Here is an 18,246-nt window from a genome sequence, read left to right on the forward strand (position 1 = left end):
AAAGTAACTGACAGTTCCAGTCTGGCCCTAGTTTCTGAAGTAGCAGTTAGGCTTCATCCAGAGCTGACAATTTTGCCTCTTAGGTGTTGTGTCAAACAGTTGTCTGGGGTGAGCCAGCAGGACTGATTTAATTACTCTCTCTATGCACATTCAGACAAATATTTGGCTAGTTCTTGTGAAGGAAGGAGCTGGTCAAGCCCGGCTGGAGCCAACCATTCACAATGCAGGTAATACTGTGTGATGGGGGTGAGGCAGGGAGATACAAAACTGAAGCTTGCCTCAGACTGAAGGCAGATAGTATAGGTAGTGGTTTCCAACCTTTCGTCCACCTGTGCAGAGAACACAGGCAGATTAGAAAGTTGGCAACAGCCAGCGGGAGCTAAGGTGGGGGCTGTTCCCAGAAATGTGAGTATAAATAGAGGGACAGAGCAGAGTTAGTTAAGAGACTAATGACGCATGAGTCTTAAGGATTGGAGCACAGCTTTGGCACAGCTTCTGGCCTCTTAAGATGTGTATGTCATTTAAACAGCATACCTCCAAAGTGACCCGAAGCAGCTTTATTTTGGCCTGTCTGTTCAGGCCCTCAGATGCTCAAAATAGGGACAAGAAAAGTTCTTGATTAAAGTGTTGTGGTAATATGCTGCGGGAGATATAATGCACTCTGACTAGTGAAGTCACAGATAGCCAGAAGAGTTAAAAGATATAGAAGACAGATAAAGGTTATGTGAGAACTTAGACTGTAAAGGAACATTTATAAGGCTGTAAAGAAACAATTACAAAGATAAGCAAAAGGAACTGTTAAATTGTGTAACTACTAAAGTATTTATACATCGTATCCATCTTGAAAGCCATTCACTGAGAAATATACTGTATTCAACCTGATTTGTAAATAAAGTCTTTTTGTTTGTTCAACAAACAGTTGTTTGAAGTGTTTAAAGAATTATATTCAAAATGCTACCTACCAAGAGAGAGAAAAGTCTTTTAGGTTTGGGACACATCAAAGTGCAGGTGTGTGGTTGTCAACAAATAATTGGTGCCGAGCTGGCGGGAAATTTGAAGACCCAGAGAGTTATAGTGTGGGAGACACTAGAGGTGAAAGCTGAGTTTGAGTGTCACGTCACAAATTAGGTGGCAGTCTGGTGGGATAGTTGCCATCCTTTGACATATTGCTGGCAGTAGTGGGATCAAAAGGACCCATTGGGCTGCCATCCTAGAAAAGTAATTGGGTGGATGAATCTCACAATCACATATTGGTGGCAGCAGTGGCACACAGTGAGAAGGAGTGAAAGGTTTTAAAAATTTTTGGCAGTACCACATTGTTGCCTTTTGGACTTCAGATCCCAGAGGCCCCAGCCAACTTGGCCAACAGTCAGGAGTTATGGGAGTAGGAGTCCAAAACATCTGGAGGACCAAAGGTTGGGAACCACTAGAGCAGTACTTCTCAAATAGTGGGGCGCGCCCCCCAGGGGGGGCGCAAGGCTCTGTAAAGGGGGGCTCGTTTGCCCAATTTTATAGGCAAATGATATTATTTACAGTCGCGCGGGGGGCGCAAAATGTTTTCTTCTTCCTAGGGGGGGCATGACAGAAAATAATTGAGAAGCACTGCACTAGAGGTATAGAAAAGATGGCTTATGAATAGGGAAAAGATGACATAAGAGATAGGGAAATGCTGTAACAGAGGTAGAACAGGTGATGAGAGAAGGAAATAATTAGTGTTTGGGGGAGATGCAAATTATTAAATACTATATATACTTTTGTATAAGTGTAGTTAAAAAATTGACAGCCCCCCCCCCCCAAAAAAAAAAAAATCTGAGTCAACTTATTCATGGGCCTGTGAAAGCATGTACATTAACTGTTATAAAAAATGAACCATCTCCTTCTCTGGACTGTGTGGTGAAAGGCAACAGCTTAGTTCGTCCTGGGAGAACCTAGAAGAAGCACCAATCCCCTCTACTCTCAATGCCATGGTGCTACTTCTGGCCTTTTTTAATGTCTGAGTAGAAAAATGGCAGTGACAGCGGCTCTTTGGAAATTCCCCTCAAAGGAGTGCCAAAAGGGTGGAGGGGGTTGGTGCTTCTTTTAGGTTCTACTGACTTAATGGATTAAGCTCTTTCCTTTTTTCTCCTGGTCACCTCCCACACACATATCACACAGCCACCATTTGCCATACTTTCCTTCTCAACTATCTAGTCCTTAGGGTGGGCACAAATAGTTATGCTCGCTGGAATTTTGTAAGCTCTTTGGCATCATTTTCCTTTGCTTTGTCCTTTACATCCTTTGTTACATGCCCCTAAGTTTTACCCTTGACTTATCCCCAGGTCATATCGAAATCCATAACTTTGACCCCCAAACTTGCCCTTGACTTACACATGAGGTCAACTTATACATATCTGTGATAGTTCAGGAGTTAATATGTTATCTTAATGTGTCTTAATAACCTTCTACTTATTCATTCTTTCTTTACAACTGTGTCTGGCTGTTCCTATTAAGTTTGATAGGGAGTCTGGTCATGCTTACCACAGCAAACTCACCGAACATCACATCCACTTTGAGGCCCAAGTACCTGATCCAAGTAGGGATTTAGAGGGGGAAAGTGTGAAGGTGAGAGAAAGGAGCCCATGGGTTGGAACTGTGGGGCCAGCCTGGAGAGGGGGCCCATTACAACACTGTTATGGTTTTAGCCATTTTCTGAATTCTTAAAAAAAAATTATCAATCTGGGAAAGCACACTGTACTTAGACTTGAGCAGATTTTGGAAACACCACTTTGTTTTTTGACTGTAGTTCTCAAAACCCTTCAGCCAAAACCCTTGAAAAGCAATGTTTCATAGCTTTAGGGTCAATGCCTGCTATTTGAAGAAAACATTCTAGTCTTTCCTGCCATCCCCAACTGGAACATGCTTGCTTTCCCATTCTGTTACTCATCTGGAAACAAGGTGATGTTCACTCAAAAAGGGCCACCTCTCACCATTCTCTTGGCCCACTTCTGTCACAAGGAGAAATAAAAGCCTCTCTTATGACATTTCATATTAGTTTTGGATCCTTGGAGCTTCAACAGTGTCTCTCATTTCTTTTTCCTAGCACTGCAGAACTCTGGTCTGTCATTTTGAATTGATACTGTTCAACACTCTTGACTTATTTTGATGATAGAGTTGACAAAGCCTCTGATCTCACTTTTGGATGTTCTCTTTATACTTCTTATCACTTATCATATAAAAGGAATAATCCATCAGAGACCCAGCATGGTATACATTAGTTAGAATGTTGGACTGGGACTTGGGAGAGCCTGGTTCTAGTCCCGGCTGGAGCATAAAACTCACTGAGTGCCCTTAGGTTCATTAGCAAATAGGCAGGATATAAATATAATTAATATTTTTAAAGTGAGAATCAGCATGGAAATATGTACCCTGTTTGTAGTGGAGACTGAAGCTCTTTCTTAACAGTGTACCTTAACCTCTGGTGAGAAATGACCTGCACTTTGACTTCCACACATGTGCTTCCTTAGGAACAAAGCTGGGTGATAAATGTAGCCAGAGTCAAGGAAATGCCTGGAGTTCCTCATGGTATTGCTAGGATCTTCTCAGGCACTGAATGACAATGAAGTGTTGCCTGGATTGTCATAATTTTAAATCATCATCATCATCATCATCATCAATTATTAGCAGTATTGATGAGAAAAGTGTGAGGATTAACAAAATTGATCTCTGATCTCACTTTCCTAAGTAAAGTCATGATTGTGATTTTGAAATATTTTAAAGTCCTCACACAAATTTTGAAATAATTGGCCTGAGACAATCCGAGAAGTCCTAAGGGGTGATCTTGGGATTAACTACCCGAGCCACTCAATTTGAACCGCTGTTTGCAACAGATCTCTCCATGGTGCTACCTTCTGCCATTATGCTTCCATTTAAAAATGTAGACTTTAACAATTTATTCAAGGGGTGACCTAGAAAATCAGGAGGCTGGAATCAAGGTGTTGACATGACCTTAAATAAAATTTTAACAAGCTGCCATTTGTGTTTTTTAGGCAAAAATGGCTACTGTGAGCCAGAAATATTTCCTGGAAGGACAGACGTACTCAGTTCCCCTCATCCAGTCTGGTCTTCGCAGGGAAGAAGCTATTCATCAGATAGCAGATGCACTTCAATACCTGCAGAAAGTGTCAGATGATATCTTCAACAGGTATGGTTTGGCCACATTGGAAGGGGTTGAGGATCAGAGGTGGTGTGTTTTTAATAACCAATCTGGCTTTTGCAGCCTTGGTGCATTTAGTGAGCCAAAAAATGGAAAAAGCTAATGCAGTGGGCTTAGGTTTTTATTTCCTTGCCCTCTGTCTAATTGATCAGTATTATGAACACAAAGTTCAGTGAATCCAGATCTTAACATTCATGTCAGAGGAGATTTGGGGTCAACAGATTAAGGTCTGAATGCTGCCTTTCATCAGGTAAGTGATCAAAATATAGTGTAGGAGTTTGGAATTTTCAAAATATAGGAACTGAAAGTGTCAGCACTTTGTAGAACAAGGTGTAAGCTATTTATTTAAAGATTGGGAAAGATCAGATAATTGGTCTCATCCCAAAGGGGTGAAATCTGGATGTACTCCAGACAGGAAAGTGATCCGTTGGAATGATGTGCCGCCATTCATCATAGGGACCCTGGTGAATAGCAACTGTGCTTCAATGAATTAGTAGCATGAGCAAACATTGCTTTTTCCTTGGCTTTTATTACTGCATCTGACTTAATAGCTTACATAATTAATAAATAATTATTGCAATTATATTTCATTGTAACAGATCCTCAAGCATGAGTTGGCCTGGGAACAGAGCAAGTCAGGGTCCTAGAATTGTTACATATGGTTTCCTAGGAGCTCTACCAGTAGTACGAATCTGCCAAGCATGTATCTCATCTGCCAAGCATGTATCTTATATGCGTTCTATGCATGAATCCAGTGTAATTTCTTCCCCAAAGAAAAGTAATGATAACCAACGGTGTCTTATACTCTAGCTCAGATACTCAGGTATAGATGTGGCTCTACATCTATAATCAGCTCTAGGCAGCACAGCCAGTGTTGAGGGACTATGTCTTATCAGGACAGGGGCACAGTTGCCAATCACTGTTCTAGGCCTTCATGAACCCAGTTGTTATTCCTTAATTGTGTGAAGCCAGATAGCAGTCTAGCCTCTGTGTTCTCCAGATCTGTAGGACTGCAACCACCACCATATAGAGTCATTGTGGAGGTGACAAGAATTGTAGTCCAACACATTTGGAGGACTAAGTTGGTAAGGGCTGAACTTTATTTAACAAGGCATTTATAGCAGTAGCATCTTGAGACTTGTCTCTATTTGTTCCTGTCACTCAGGTCTTGGAGGAAATGGCAACTTGTCTTGCAAGATGAGGGTATATTGCTGTACTAGGCTGTTATTGCTGTGTTATTCAAATTGTCATTAAAATGCACAGTTTGTTTCAACACAGCTGGCTGTTTTCAGTGTTTTAGTATTTCAGTTTGCTGCTGTTTTTAAAGTGAATGTTATGCTCCTATTCATTTATTTGTTTGTTAAATATTCCACCTTTCCCCTGCCTTTGTTGTAAAGTAGCTTATAACAAGATTAGAACAAGATACAACTAAAAATTTGAAGATGCAAAATAAGAAAATAGCTATCATGTAAAAAAACCATAATTTAAAATAGAATAGAATAATTTTAAATTTTAAAAAAATGTTTGTAATAATATAGATACAAATGCAGCGTACACCCTTAAAAAACCTTCTGCACAACCCATTCATCATCAAATAGCTCTTTTTTAAGAAAAAAAACTTTTGTTGTGGCATTGTCTGTCAAGCTTAAGATTCAAACAAGTCTAGTTTAATGCTACAAATACATGAGGGTGAGGGGTGGAGAGGACTGTTTTCCCAGTGTAATTGTGCTTTTAAGGGAATTTGTGATTTAGAACTGAGGCATTATTGATTTGTGAGGGTTTTCTTCAGTGTTAATTTGAGGAAGTGTTGGCTGGGAAATCTTAATGTCATGTTCTGTCTTCATCCACTGGCTTGACTCTGTACAGTTTCTGTACAGTGTTATAAACAGTCAGTAGTGTTAAAAGAGTCCTGCCACCCTATTGTCAAAGAAAGGGCTTCAAAGCTTTAGCTGATCCTCTGTTCCACCTGGCTGCTCACTGGGAGTGTAGTTACAGAGGGGGCCCAAAGAAATGCCCCCTAAGAATTTCGTTCTCCCAGTGAAATTTTCCTTCAGCCCCCAATTTTCTAGCATTGCAGAGTGTGAGGCACTGAAAATCATCCTTATATTTACTGTCTTTTCATTCCCTTGGTAATTTTGCCTATCCTTTTTCTCTGAATGTCTTACCTGTATTTTTAAATGCTCAACTGAGGTTTTAAGTTACTGCAATGCTAGAAATTTGGCAACTAAAGGAAAATGTAATGGCTGTGGGCAGAATTCTTATTGCGGAGTCAGGTCCCCCCCTCCGTAGCTGCACCCTTGCTTCCCACTGGCACAAACATCTAACACAATTAACAATAAGAGGAAAAGAAAGAAACCTTCTCTTTTCTACACTACTCTTGAGATCACCAGGAATAACTTCCGCCTTTAGAAAAGAAGTAGCTCTCAGCTTAAACAATAGATAATGCTGGATATGTGGGGGGGGAAAACAAATCTTTTCAGAGAGACTGGCATCTTCTTTGCTCTCTTTCTGCAGGTGGGTTAAGATTTTTATTTTGGCAGTGCTTTGAAGACTGACTGCTCAAGGAGACTAGACCTTGCAAAATTGCACTTTATCTTCTATTTGCATTCTGTTTCTTTGTTCTCCTTAACAGTTATATTTTAAACTGGTTTTAATCTGTTGTTGTTGTTGTTGTTGTTGTTGTTGTTGTTGTTGTGTGCCTGCAAGTAATTTACAGATAGTTTAATTTATATTTGTTATATTTTTTTTAGCTATGTGTATTTTATCTGTTATAAGATAAAATTTTGAGTCTCAGACTGGGGGAAGAAATGGAATATAAATAAACACAATAATGATAATAAGATTCCATTGGCATAGCATTGCAGGCAGACCTGTTAATAATGCCGTAGCATAATAAGTATCCATTTGTTAAGACCGTGTGATGGTAGCAAATGAAAGTTTTAGGTGACAGCAGCATCCCTATTCATACTCAGCACCTGAGGTCAAGTTTCTGTACACACATGCACACTATAGCCAAGGGTATCCTGATCTCTTAAAGCTTATTCCTGGTATCCTGCTTCCTGTGTAATGTCTTCTACCACCTCATTTGTTGTAGGGAACACTGGACTTTGAAACAGCAAAAATGAAGTTATTAAATACTGAAAGCACAATTCAGAACATCCCTGAGCTGATTAAATACATGTATTTAAAATATAATCAGAATGAGCACATGCCTGGGGCAAGTAACCACTTCCATGCCATTACCTTGCTACCTCCATTGAACTGTGCCGTGGACATAAATATGAGTGGAGAAATAGGAAACAAGTGGTCTCCCAAGTCATTCTATGCCCCTTGCCCCATGCTATTTTAGAGAAAGAAAATGTGATAATTGCATTCTAGAAGTTTCAAGGTGATAGAATCCTCCTCTAAAACAAGGTGAAGCACCAAGCTTGCAATTTATTTTGATTTTTTAAAAAAAGTTTCAAACACCTGGTGGAAAATGGCCCTGAATCTACGCTGCACTAGCTGAACCTCTTGCATTAATTAGAAAAATACATAGGCTGTGCATTTGGTGAGCATATAAAACAGAGAGTAGCCTCAGATGTTTCCCTGTATGTAAGTTGCTGAAGGATAGCTGGGTTTGCTGCTTTAGGCAAAAGATACGTTAATGCTCTCTCTCCCTGTAGTCCATATACAATAGGGACTTGGACTGGCATTTGAATTTTACATCAACACTAGTACCAGGACAGTTTCCACCACCACACTTTGATGCTGCAGTTTTTTTCAGGGGGTACAGGACTGGCCGTGTAGCACATATACCTCCACCTGTAACAAAAGGCAGTGATTGGGACCATTAGGAGAAATATCTGGGGGGTGCCACTGTCCTCCTACAGCTTTGACCTGAGGTGATTGCCTCATTTAGGGCTGGCCATGAAGGACAACATTTTGAAAGAATGCCTGGAATGGAGTAATGCCTTAGAGATGTGGTCCTGGAAGACAGGGCCACATCTCTAAGGCATAAACAGCCACTCTTATCCTTTGTTCTCTTGGAGGTATATGCTAAGGTTGAACCTTCACTCTAGTTTCTGTCAGTTGAAATGCCCTCCCATCCTTTTGCCACCTTAGCATGCCAGTCACACTCAGGTCTTGCAACTCCAGCCACAGTGCTGTTCCCTCACTCTTGAGTGCACTTATGGCTTGTAATTACTAATTCTTTGCAAAAACAGAAGAGACTCCATCAGGGCCTTTGTTTGCTTTGCCTTTCCTTGGAGCTCTCTGATATAATTAATAATGATTTGGTAATTATGCAAGCGTCTGATTAAAAGTTCCACAACCTTGGGTGTTCTGTGCCAATCAAAGGGAAAGCTTTCAAGGTGAGAGTCTTGCCACTTAGCAGAGAATGACCTGTTTTTCTTTCTGGTTTTTGAGATAAGGTGCCTAGATTTCATATTTCCAGGAAAGCTGTACCTTATCAGGGAGAAGCATTCAGCTCTGAGCCTTCAAAGACAGAGTATGCTGCGGCTATGGATAGGAGAGCCTCTAGAGCAACATATGCAGTGAATGCATCAAAAGAATGGTGGGTCTAATATCAGACTGACACAGCAGCTCTTTTTGGGATGAAATGTGCAATGAGAATTTTTTCATCCATCCTAAAGGTTTGCCTGTAAAGCATCTGTGTGCATTGGTGCTTTGATTCTGCTTGAGCACAGATGTACTCAGAAGTGAGCAATCCCAAAGCTTTCGGCTTATATTTTGAAAGCAAAATTTCTAGGCCTTATGGTTATAATTATTTACTTGCAAACATGTGTTAGAATCTTAAGAAGTCAGGGGAATTTTTAAATAAAATTCCAAGAGGCAGGTTTGCACTCTAGAGATGGTTGTCTCTGCACATTATCACTTGCTATATCATAAACTGCCAGGTGACCATAAATGATGTAGAGCTGCAAGTATAGTAGTGTACAGCTCATGTATTCAAGGAAAAACAGTTGAAGAAATCTTTATGCAGTCAAGGGACAAACCCAAGAACTGAATATCATTGTGAGGTACCTACATTTGCAAAATGTCTACTTGCTCCAGTGATACAGTGCGCACGTACCATATACGATCGTACTATACGAGCATGCACCCCATTGTATTCAATGAGGCACAAGCATACACGAAATTCCCCTTATGTGGGGGGATCCGCCTAAGGGAAGGGCCCACTGTATTTCAAAATGTTGAAAGTTGGAGGTGGGATAGTAGTTGACTAGACATCTGCACCAAAGGCTGGGCAGATCTGGAGCCTTTGGAAACAAGGCATTATGATGCTCAGACAGTTCAGGTGCAGGTATTGAGTCTGGGACAGTTACATTTAGGACTTTAACTCTGACAGTCCTGCAGCCAGCATGGCCGTTGGTTATTCAGTTGATTGTTGATCGTTGTAGTCAGTCCTACTAGCAGTTGATTTGTTGTCAACCCATTGAGGGAGCTTATGCAGAGGGCAAATAATAATCTTGCCTATTTCTACAAATAGTCTGCAGTATCTCAGATGCAAACAGTTCACTTAAACAAATGTTCCCAAAGTCCAGTCAAATCTCTTGGTCATTCAAAGTAGGTGTGGCAGGTCAGGTTTTAAGCGCTTTTTAAAAGAGCATCTTTTAAATGTCAGATGAAGCTAGTTCTTTTCTAGATAAGCTTATGCTGTATTTATTTATTTATTTATTTATTTATTTATTTATTTATTAATTAGCCTGCAAGGTACCATGAGACTTTTGATTGTCCCTGCCATAATGTCTTTGCCCGGATCCTGTTCTAGAATCAGTTGTGAGAATTTGAGATCTTTGAAACATTGTTCCAGCTGCAGAGCAATACCTGGTAAATCTTAAGATGTGATTTTTTTTAAAAAAAAATGTCTTCCACACTTGTTAACCATAACAGTGTGTATACATCTTGTACTGAGTGACTTTTGATCAAAACAGCATGCATTTTGAAGAGCCTGGGATTCTGCAGGCAGGAAAGAAACTGAAGGAGGCTCTTAGTGGCACTTGAAAAATAAGTGGTCTCTCTTCTAGCAGTGGTACTTGGTTGGTCCTATAGCAATTATTAGTTGAACTTTGAATGCCAGCAGGACAGTATTGGCATAATAATTCAGAGAGGAAGAGGCATTTTTTGCTTTGAGCCAGATTTTCCCCCAAACAAAGTGGAAGATCTGTTTTCACATGGCAAAGGAGAGAACAAGATGAACAAGCCATGATAACTGGCTACCATACATAGGATTCACTGTGGATTGGCTTCCAATGCATTAATGTAAATATGAATTGCTAACCCTGGGCATGCCAGAATTTCTTATCCCCTCTGCACTGCTTGTCCTAGGTGATGAATTTTATCTTTGGGCCTGTGACTTGTTCTGATCCTGCTTCCCTGTAAGGCAGAGATCTTCAGCCTTTCTACAGGCCTGTAGCTAGGCTGGGGCAACTGGGATACCGCTCCAGGGCCCCCAGCCCCAAACAGCGGTGTGCCAAGATGGCACCCGCAGTGCGCAGTAGAACTCGGGAGAGTGCAAACACTCTGCCCTGCAGAGGCCTACTTTCTACCCCAGGGCCTCTAAAGGCCTAGCTACAGGCCTGCCTTTCTAGTTCTTGATTTTAAAATAATGCAGTTCTATAATACAGATAGGATTCTTTCTCTTTTTAAAACTTTTTATGTGATTTTCTTCCTCCTCCTGTTGCCTTCCAGCACAGGGCATGATGTTCACATCTTCCCTTTTCCTAACCCAAATGTAAGCAAGGAAAGAGTGTGGAAAAGCCTTCTCTCCAGTGTCACTAGAGAATACTAGAAATGACCATGGAGCCAATGCTGGAAGCTGCATGCAGTTAAATACCATGTCCTTATGATGTTGCAGTGGATAGTTGGTTGCACTTCCAGAACTCAGGTGAAGAGAGGGTTATGGGGTGATGTGATAGCCCTGTTTAAATATTTGAAGGAATGTCACATTAAGGATGGAACAAGCTTGTTTTTTTGCTGCTCCAGAGACTAGGACACAGAAAATGGATGCAAGCTACAGGAAAAGAGATTCCACTCAAACATTAGGAGGAATTTCCTGACAGTAAGAGCTGTTTGACAGTGGAACACACTCCCTTGGAGGGTGGTGGTCTTCTTCTTTAGAGGTTTTTAAAACAGAGGCTGGATGACCATCTGTCGGAGGTGCTTTGATTGCGTATTCCTGCATGCAGGGGGTTGGACTGGGTGGCCCTTGAGGTCTCTTCCAACTCTGTGATTCTATGACTGTGTAACTGATGCACTTTATAAAGTACTTGTAAAGTAAAGATCCACTGTGGATCATAACCCACCAGCTAGAGACCTGTCCTCCAGAAAGCCAAGCCATACACTGCCTCAAAAACAACCCATCTTGCAATCACTACATGACTTTCAGCTCTCCAGGAAAGTAAAGTTGCTCACAGCATGTGCATGAAATGCTGCTAAAAGATCACAGCAGCTCTAATGATGTGGATGTATTTTTCTTCAAGAGCTAAAATTCAATATCCTAAGTAGTCTATGCTTTCCCCCCTTTTTATCTTTTAAATAAAATTGCTTGTTGGTCCCTAGTGTATGTGTGACCTATTAAAGTTCAGCTACGTGACATCACTTTTTATTTTAAGGCCAGCATGCCTTTGGTTTCTGGAAAATGCCACACGCAGGAGGTTTGATCTCATTAGCCCTTGCACACTTAGATTCTAAATGCCTGCTGTATTTAATGAATATGTTTGTGGTTCCTTTTTTCACCATATATTATACAAAAATCAAGCTCTGGACAAATTCCTCTCATCCTACTAGCATAAAATTAATAATTGTTAACATTTATGTAACACATTTCAAGCGCTCAGAGCCCTACACATACATTCTCTTGGTCGTTACTGTTGGCTGTGGCCAGCATGCTCTGTTATGGAGATGCTGTGCATGTCTTGCCAAACGGCTCTAGGCCTGGACTCTCCACCATGATATAACCTTTTTAGATTGTAAGTCTGAGGGCAGAGAACCATCTAATTAAAATAATAATTGTAAGCCGCTCTGAGAGCCTGAGGGCAGAAGGGCGGGGTATAAATACAATAAATGAATGAATGAATGAATAAATGAATAATAACCTTCCTGAATAATTTGATTATGAGATTCCTGGATCTCCTTTCTCCACTGAAGAACCTGCTTCATCAAGATGTGAGGTCTACTCATAAAAAATGTTTGGCATCTCCTAAATGTGCAGTATCATCTACCAGTCTGAAATAGAATCAGGAAGAGACAAAGCATGAAAGGAGAATTTGGATATGAGCCAATATCTGCCAGATTGTTTTCTTTGGCGTAGATCAGGAGTGGACAATGAATAAACTGACAGCAATCTCAAAATCCATCTCTTTCAGGCATTTTTTAAATCAGGATCTTCCCTTCTCCAGATGTTTTAATCCACCTATTCCATAATCCCTTCTCGTTGACCATGTTGATCTGGGTTTCTGGCAACTGAAGTCCAAAACAAGAACTTGTATAAGTCTGCTTTAAATAATTCAGAAACTTCTCATGAATGAGGTTTACTTTCGGTAGCATGATAGGTCACCACCTTTTCTTGGTCTCTTGAATGCCCCAAGAGAAGTCACCTGCATTTTTACTGCCAGTGTTAATTGTTTTAATGAAAGAGGCCAGAATTGCCTTTTCTCATCATAGTCAACCATGGAACCCTCCCACTGGCATTAATTTTACATTTCTGCTCTTATGGGTGAGTTTCTTCCATTCACTCAGCCCCGAAGGAGAAGATTCAGAGAAGTCACTTCACTTTACAGGCATGACTTCCATCAGAGGTTTAGTGAGAAGAGAACTGTCTGGAAATATAACACTCTAGCTGCAAACGTCCAGCAATAAAGTGAGGAGGGAAGGAAGAAGTGTGAAAGGTCTGCTCTTCACACTTGGCTGGCATATTACACTGTCTCCCTTTCTCTGTCTCCCCCCTCCCCCTTTTGACAATATATAGTACTGTCAATAGACTTTGTTTGAAATTAAAATGGTTTAGGGCCTCTTGAAATGTCTCAGAGCCATGTAAAGTATTTTCTTAACAGATCATGAAAAGCAGCAAAGCTCTGTATTATTTGGAGAAAAGAAGCTTGTCTTGTGATTTTTAAGAAAGATAGAATGACTCAGTTTTTCTCCACTTTGCCTTCCAAGATCTGAAGGATGGCAAGAGATCATAAGCTGGAAGAACAAGAATATGTTGAAAAGCAATTGTGTGAGAATTTCTTGACACAGGAACTACTTGCAAATGCACTTGCACAAGTTAAATGGGAAGCATCACCCAGGTCAGAATAGGAACAGTGAAGGAGTAAATGGCAGTTTCTAAAACCATGTTTTTAAAATGGGGAAAACAAAGGAAGAAGCAGCAGTTTCTAAAACTGCAATTAGGAGGTTGAAACTTTGTTCATACCTGTTATGTCAGAAACCCTCTGAATAGCTTTGACTTTGGATAAGCTACTTTTTTTTCTTTGTTACACCCCTTTCTGGCTGTTATATGGTGATAATAAAGTTCTACAAGATTGTTTTAAGATTAACTTATGTGATGCACTTTGAGAACATAAATAAGCACAGCATTAGTGTTTTCCTATCAAGCGCCTGTTGTGTAGGCCCTATAACATCTATATATTATACATAAAATAAAAAACCAGATAGACATGACCATGCCTACAAATGCCATATTTGGCTCCATAGGAATTAAAGATGAGATGAGACAAAAACAAAGGTTGCCCATTTGGCTTGGGAGACTATGAAATATTCTGTGACAGAAGTTCCCCAAATTCTTTAAATTTTCCCATGAGCCTTTTTATCAACCCTAGTGGGTTTTCCGAAGTAATCATCAAATCCTCAGCAAATGACCTTAACATGTATGATTCCCTTTCCAAATTCATATTCCTCTAATTTTCTCACCTTGTCTTATATCTCTATGCAAGATCTCAGCCACTAAAATAAACAAAAATGGTGACAGTCAATATCCTTGTCTTGTTCCTTTTTGTCTCTCAAATGAGCTAGATCATTCTCATTAACTATTATTTGTGCTTTTTACATCAAATAAATCGAGCTAACCCATTTAATGAAATTATCTCTAAAATTCATCTCTTCCAAAAGTCTAAATAGAAAAGTCCAGTTCAAAGACCTTTTCTGCGTAAAAAAATATCAATGCACCCTGCTTTTCATTGTGTCTAGGCATTCCCATAAATTTAGTATATTTCTAATATTGTCTCTTAGTTGTCTTTTCAGTAAAAATAAAATCCACATTGATCATCATGAATAAAATCCTGAAGAATACTTTTAAGTCCGTCAGCCAAAACCAAGGAAACAAGTTGTAATTACTTTAAGATTCCTCATGCTGCAAGTTCAACCTTGTATTTTGTCAACAGGCCTGTATTTTGAGATAGGTTCTATTTTTTTTTTTTTTTTTTTTTTTTTTTGAGAAGGAAAGAAGCATAGGAAAGCTGAACAAGGGAAAGCAGAACTGTCTGCAGCAGAAGATGAAAGAAGAAAATGTTAGTTTGGACAAAATGAAAAAACCAAAAGCAGATAAAAGGGTGGGTGTGGATGGAAGTGCATATTGACAAATTCATACAAATTTCAGAAAAGGAAACACTTCTTAAAGTGTCACAAGAGGAACTATAGTTCAAGATAGACGATGACATTGAGCAAGATGATCAGAACCAACAGAGTGGAGAGAGTGCAAAGAGATATAATAAGAAAAGAACATTTCAACTAAAATCAACAAAACATTAATCACTGTACTTGGTCAGCTCAGTCAAAACATAATCATCCATATATCATTTCACATCCATATATTCATCAGTTGTGCATTTTGTCTCCATTTCTCAGTTAGCTGCTGTTAATAGATAAATATTGTAGATTTTAGAACAGTTTAAAAAAAGATAAGGAATCTAGTCAAGCCTTAGAAGATATGAACAGAACATCAGGCAGAAAGAACAAATTTAATGGCAATGTGATCACTGCAAACAAAGGTTTGTGGGGCAGGAAAGGATTGCAGCAAGCTGGAACAGTTTTGACAGAGGTTTCTTTCAGATTATACAACTATAGTACCAGTTTAACATTGATGCCTCCATCCCATGTACTCCTAGGATTTTTAGTTTATGAAGTATTTAGAATTTTCTGCCAGAAAACTCTAATTTTTCACTAAGACATTTGCCATACCACACTGTTATAGCACTATTATTCCACTTTTACTGCTACTGCTGCCTCCTGTGAAATCCTTGAGATTTGCAGTTTGGGGAAGGGCATTTAGAAATTTTCAGCCAGAGAATTCTTAGGTTTCATTCAACTACAAACCCCAGAATTCCACAGGAGGCACCCATAGCAGTAAAAGTGGAATTATGGTGCTATGACAGTGCAATGTGGTATTGCCCTAAATAGCATGCCCCATGATTCTTTAGGACAGAACCATAGCTGTTAAACATGGTATCAAAGTGGCGTGTGAAAGAGCAAAAGACAACTGGGTGTTAAGAGATTATATGACTGGAAGTGACCTCCTTTCTAACAGATCTGGATCTCAGAAGTCAAGAATGAAATCTACAAACTGCAGATTTACAAGCATTACTAATTTTTGTTCAATGGCATTTGTTCAATGAAACTGATATGTATCATAGCTATATTTTCACAATGATGAGTGAAGCAAGAGAAACACTTTAGCACAAAATAATTCATTTTTACGAGTTATTTTGTGCCAAAGTGTTTCTCTTGCTTCATCATCATTCTGAAAATGTAGCTGTGATACATATCAGTTTCATTGAACAAATGACAAAACCTGAATCAGTTTTATGTTCTATGAGTGCCCGTTGATATGGCATTAAGTAGCCTGCTTACCAAAACTACAAGAAGAGATTTGCAAGATTAGGGCCATGATCGGAAGCATTCCCTCCAATGGCTAGAGGCATGAGCTACATTGAGAAGCATAAAATACAAATGCAAATATATGGGAGACAAACCTTGCCACTCTTTGCTGAAGTCTAGTCCAGGTCAGTTTTGCATGCTTTCATTCTTAAAACAGATCTTCCCTTGTTCCATCATTGTTCATGGGTCAATAGGGAAGCTGATACTCAAGGTGATAAGCTGAATGATTACAGATATAGGGTAAGCTGCCCTTACTTTTACTGCATACAGTGTTATGTATACAATGGCATTTGGGGATTTGACAATCAATAGGCAATTAGCAGTCCAGCCAGCTGTCACCATTGGGGGGGGGTGTCAACTCACTGATGTGTTTTCAGTCCTGCTTTCAGCATTCCCTGTTGTTTTTGTAGATTTCAGCATCTAAACCATATGCTGCCATTACTGTGTTTTGTAAATCTAACACAAACTTTTTATTGAGAACAGTGTGGGTTTGATTTAGATCAATTTGATTTGCAAAATCAATTTGATTTAAATCACGAAAGACTCAATTTAATCATGTGATCCTCCCCCCCCCAAAGAGCCCCTTTTCTCGCTATAAACTTAATACATATTTTACACAATTCAGACTTACTGAAGATTCATTCATGCTGGCATAATCTTAATATCAACAACCAGGTGAAGGTTTTGTTTTTAGAATAACAACTTTTCAGATTAGTTTTACAGTAATATATATTTTTAAAAATACAGTGGGTTAATAATTCTATGTGTTAAATAGATTGAAATAGTTAAAATTAACTGAAATCAATTTAATTTGTTTTAATTATGTACTGATTAGAGGGTAAATTAAATTCATTATAGAGTGATTTTAATTCATTGCGGAACATTTTTAAATTTTAAATTATCTTGGGAAACCATGAACTTCAACTTACCAGGAAAGCATGGCACATACAGTGGCAGAACTGAGCACCAGACACTTCTGCCTCCTAGCCACTGAATTACTTGCAAAATCAAAGTTCCCATGCAAATGAAGAGCTTCTTATTTGAATTAAGGCAATTGATTACATTAGTCAATTGCACTGTGTGGCAGAAGCCATCGTTTTGCAGCAAATGAAAGGCTTTCTATTTGAATTTAGATAACTGACCACATTAATCACCTGCACTGTGTACATTGCAAAACCATGGTTTCCCTGCAAATAAAAAGCTTCCTGTTTGAACTAAAGTATAGACTGTTAGTTAATTGAACTGCTTCTGCATTTAGCAGTCTGCTGTTGAATTTTGGAAGCAACGTGCAACAGAGATTTTCAGATCTTAAAACTTGATTTGTTCCAAGGGTGCATGGGGGCCACAAAAAAGAATTGGAGGCCTATGGACCATACTTTGCTCTCTACTAACTTACTATACAGTATGACCACAGGGGATACATTCCCAGATTTACCGTGGAAACATGAAACTGCAGGTAATAGTGAACCCTACTGAAACTAATGATTTCCATTGGAGGCGTACCATAGAATTGCATCAGAGGACCTATAAACGGCCAAAGAGAACATCTCTCTAGCAATCTAGATCTTCCAGTGCAACTCTGGAGTCACCTTCTAGTGGAAACATGCCATAGAATCATGCTGGAGAACCTAAAAAATGCCTAGAGAGGACTTTTTTTTCAGAGGCAGGTAAGTAAAATCATAGGTATGGATCCCTTGTACATGTCGATCATACTGTACATGAAAATACCTCCGATACAAATGTTCAGCTCAGTTATATGTGTGTAGAAGATCAAATATGAAATTGGATATAAACACAGATAGTCTTTAATGTGTGCATACGTGCTTTTTGATTGCCCATTGATTTATAGTGACCTCATGAATTTCATAGGATTTTTTGGACAAGGAATACTCAAAGATACTTTTGTGAATTCCTTAGTCTGAAGTATAGGCTACAGCACTTGTTTTTCATTGGCATTGTCCCATCCAAGTTCTAACCAGTGCTGACCCTGCTTAGTTTCCAAGATCAGATGGGATTTGGTGTCTTTATTTAATAATAATAATAATAATAATAATAATAATAATAAGTTATTTATACTTCCCGCCTCTCCCTGCGGATCAATGTGGGATTACATCCAATAAAATAGATACAAATTACAAATACAAAGATACAATCAATAAAATACTAACATTATTAAT

General features: G+C 39.2%; 1 protein-coding gene across 2 annotated transcripts in view; it reads left to right on the forward strand.

Annotated features, from left to right (window-relative positions):
• The window catches only part of LOC149311738 (WASH complex subunit 1-like), a 67,299-nt gene that overhangs the window by 20,061 nt on the left and 28,992 nt on the right, over positions 1-18,246 (forward strand). For both annotated transcript variants that reach the window (XM_089526697.1, XM_089526698.1), the window contains one exon: positions 4,026-4,180. In XM_089526697.1, the coding sequence (XP_089382823.1) occupies positions 4,032-4,180 (149 nt within the window). In that variant the 5' untranslated portion in view covers positions 4,026-4,031. The remainder of the gene's footprint in view (positions 1-4,025; positions 4,181-18,246) is intronic.

The sequence above is a fragment of the Sceloporus occidentalis genome, unplaced genomic scaffold (genome assembly GCF_023333645.1).
Source record: "Sceloporus occidentalis isolate IW3139 unplaced genomic scaffold, rSceOcc1.0.p SCAF_5, whole genome shotgun sequence".
Lineage (NCBI taxonomy): Eukaryota > Metazoa > Chordata > Lepidosauria > Squamata > Phrynosomatidae > Sceloporus > Sceloporus occidentalis.